Source organism: Osmia bicornis, chromosome 7 (genome assembly GCF_907164935.1).
Source record: "Osmia bicornis bicornis chromosome 7, iOsmBic2.1, whole genome shotgun sequence".
NCBI classification, from domain to species: Eukaryota; Metazoa; Arthropoda; class Insecta; order Hymenoptera; family Megachilidae; genus Osmia; species Osmia bicornis.
Genome location: NC_060222.1, coordinates 9,212,065 through 9,215,484, shown reverse-complemented (window position 1 = coordinate 9,215,484; position 3,420 = coordinate 9,212,065). Strand labels below are relative to the sequence as shown.

General features: G+C 41.0%; 1 protein-coding gene across 1 annotated transcript; it reads right to left on the bottom strand.

The window, feature by feature from the left end:
• Window positions 1-254: 254 nt before the first annotated feature.
• LOC123987939 lies at window positions 255-1,645 on the bottom strand. Its single transcript, XM_046286353.1, has 2 exons — window positions 445-1,645; window positions 255-335 (listed from the first exon to the last, which is right to left on the bottom strand). The coding sequence occupies exons 1-2, from the start codon at window positions 1,615-1,617 to the stop codon at window positions 255-257; spliced, it is 1,254 nt and encodes a 417-aa protein (XP_046142309.1). The 5' UTR covers window positions 1,618-1,645.
• Window positions 1,646-3,420: the final 1,775 nt, after the last annotated feature.

The window sequence follows — 3,420 nt, the reverse complement described above, 5'->3', positions numbered from 1 at the left end:
GGGGTCTGTATCGGCCAATTCAAGTCCTGCAATATGATTCCAATTAGTTACGGAAGAATGTCGTTTTGGAGTGTATTGTGTTAAAGTTTTCAAAATAATAGCAGTTGTCGAGTATACAGGCTCGGTTCTTACCAACGGAGTAATCGTGATGCGAGCGGTGTGATTAGCCCACGACTGTATTCCTCCTATTCCGGTTATGCATGTATTTTGTTTGTTTCTCGGGAGTCGCAAAATTTGGGCTAGGTTCTCTGATATTAGAGTTGCGACTGACCCTTGATCCAATAATGCGCGTGCTTGTACTGTTCGACCCTGCAATGAGTGCACTCGGATGCGAGCTGTTGAAAGAAGAATGCCGGTATTAGTTTTCGTTCGCGACGCAGAATTCGAGCTGATTTCAAGTTCTGAATTCGGATTGGTAGCCGACGTCTGATTTGACTGACTCACGCTGGACTGCTCCGGTTTTATCGGAAAATGCAACAGAGTGTGATGTCGCTGTTTACATTCTTTACAGCTTCTTTGACTGTGGCATTGTTCTTTCGCATGCTTCGCGGAAAAACAATTAACGCATCTTCGTTGGGATTTAATTAATTTAAACCGTTCGGATGGCTCAAGCGCCTGAAATGTTTGACATTGATATAACAAGTGGTTCTGTTTACATACAGGACATATAATTGGCGACACGGTAGACGTGTTCGTTGAAATTGTTTTCGGTTTTGATTTAACAGTTACGTTTTCCGGTTTATCAGTTTTTATTGGCGACATTGACTCTAAAGCCCGAACTCGAGACTCCAAAAACTTGTCGAATTCGACATAAGTAGACAATTCTGATGTATCACCGAATTGTAACTCCCACGCCTTTCGGGAGGAACGGTCAAGTTTTTGTGTACCGAGGAAAACAATTACGTCGTCCCAATGTTCGACGGGTCGTTTCAAATTTTTCAAACCGTGTATCGAAACGTTTAACTGATCGCGTAAACTGCGGAGCTCTTTCGCAGATTCAGAGGTCACTTGCGGTAACGAAAACAAATTATTTAAATAGGTCGAAAGTAACCGGCGTTTGTTTTCGTATCTATTTTTAACTAACTGCCACGCGACCTCGAAATTTGCATCGGTGGTTGGTAAATGATTAACCGCTTTTTTTGCGTCGCCGGTTAAAGCGGAACAAAGAAAATGCAAACGCTCAACATTTGACAAAGAATTATCATTAATTACTATAGATTGAAACTTATCTCGGAAACTCTCCCATTGTTCGAAGGTTCCATCGAAAGACGGCAGCTGGATTTGAGGCAGCAACGATTGCGAGCGTAGCTTCACTGGTTGAAGATTCCCTTTCTCGGATGCTGTCTCCTGGGTCGAGGATGTCTTATCCAGGATCTCCGACATGTAGTCCAGGGACTCCTGATAGCACTCCTCACATCTTTCGAAATGGTTGTCGACGAAGTACTGAAGAGTTGATCTGGCTTGTAGATCCGCCATGGCGACGATTTTCGCGTCCAGGTCTTGGCACTGTTGGTATGCCTCTTTTAGCATGTTCATCCGGTTCCGGGTGGTAGCTGGAGTCATTTTAGCTTGACCCAGCTTTTTATAATTGGTAAGTGCACGTTCGATCGAGCGCATAACTTGGTTTTGTTTAAACAAAATTTCTTCCAATGTACTCATGATGGTTTCCGTAGGCTGAGCACGTGGTTCACTACTTTAACGGTTTTCACTCCTCGACTCCAATCCGGCTCGAAGGACCATAAAATGTGGGTGGATTGGATGGTCGGATCGCTGATGCGTCCTTATCCGAAGGACTGGATTTCGAGGCGGTGTGAAAATAATGAAATCCTTTTAATAAAGGAATGGGTTTAATAAAGTAATGATTGTAACTTTATTTGTCACAATGTGCTCCGTTCTTTGGCACGTTGTCCGAACGAAGATGTACAGAATAATTTTAATAAAAATCGGTTGGAAGAATTAACTTTGACTATTTGCTCGCACTGGTAATCGATAGAAATCTGGATTTATTCTAATCGTCGTTAAACGGTTGAGCGACACGCGTGTCTCCGCGAAACCACCGCATGGTGGGGGCTGCGCATAGCCCTATAATTTAATGTTTGCGCGGTGACGTCACGGCGACTCTTGCGACGCTCTCGATAAGGTGTAACCGAACAATATGCGATGCAGATGGTAAGGAATATAATAAATGTAAATTAATTTCCGATTCTAGTAACATGATTGGTGCAATTATATTTCACGTGTATGTTAGACATGCATATGTGGTATAAATTTATAATCTGAAGCTTTTGTAAGATACAATTTTATTGTAAAAATAAATTATATTGATAATTTTGAATACTTTTTAATACAATAAATATAATACGTAATACAATAATACAAGAAAGATAATATTTAATACATAATATACTATTCGCTGGGAGGTGGAGGCTATAACAGACAAAATAAAATTCGCATTAGGTAAAATCTAATAAATTAAAAACATAAACGGACGGGCATCTCACATCAATCTCCTCCAACCGGCATCGGATTGCATTTATTGACCACTTAAATTTTCTGTGTATGGTAGACATGGTGATACACATCAATATCTCCCCAAATAGGGCCCTCATCTATTTCCTCTCCAAACAGAGTACTCAAATCGAATAAGCATTCATGATTCGGATTCCAAACTTCGTCCCACACCAACATCAGGCTGAGCCGATAGTCCGATCGTTTCCAGCGCACTTCAATGAATCTTTTTATTGGCACTAATCCTAACCTTTCAGCTTTTAACAAACAACTAGTTAAAAATAAAATTAACACGCCAAGAGTAATCGTTAAAGACTACTTACAATACTGTTCAATAAGTGCCTTAAAGGCAAGTAGTTCAAGTCGCGGAACGGTAGCCATCGTAAACTGAATAACGCGAAATGTACAGCGGATAACGAAATGAATAGTGGATAATGAAAACGCATCAGTTTATAAAGCACCGAGAAAATATCCCCTCCAATCCTAATACACCCAACCACTAGACTTTCAGCATCTCACGAAATTGCAAATTTGCAAGAACTCCGAGTCGGGCGCCTCTCTCTCTCATGAAATTGCAAGGTTCGCAAGAACTCGAACATTGCAAAGAATAATGATTGAATAATTTTATTTTCATATCACATTAACGGTTTTACAATTTTATTTTCATATTATTACATTAATGAAGTAGGGGGAAGGGTGAGGTAAAGAATAAATTACAGTAATAACGATTATATAACTTTACCATATTATTTATTTTATTATATTGTGTAACGTGGTGACACCATTGCCCCCCCCCCGTTACAATCGCTGCGCTTTCCCCCACCCATGCGCCCACCTAAAACTAACCCATAACTCTTCTCTCACCCTACCCCTTTCTCCCTGCCCACCGGTGTCGGGCCGATGGAGGCGACG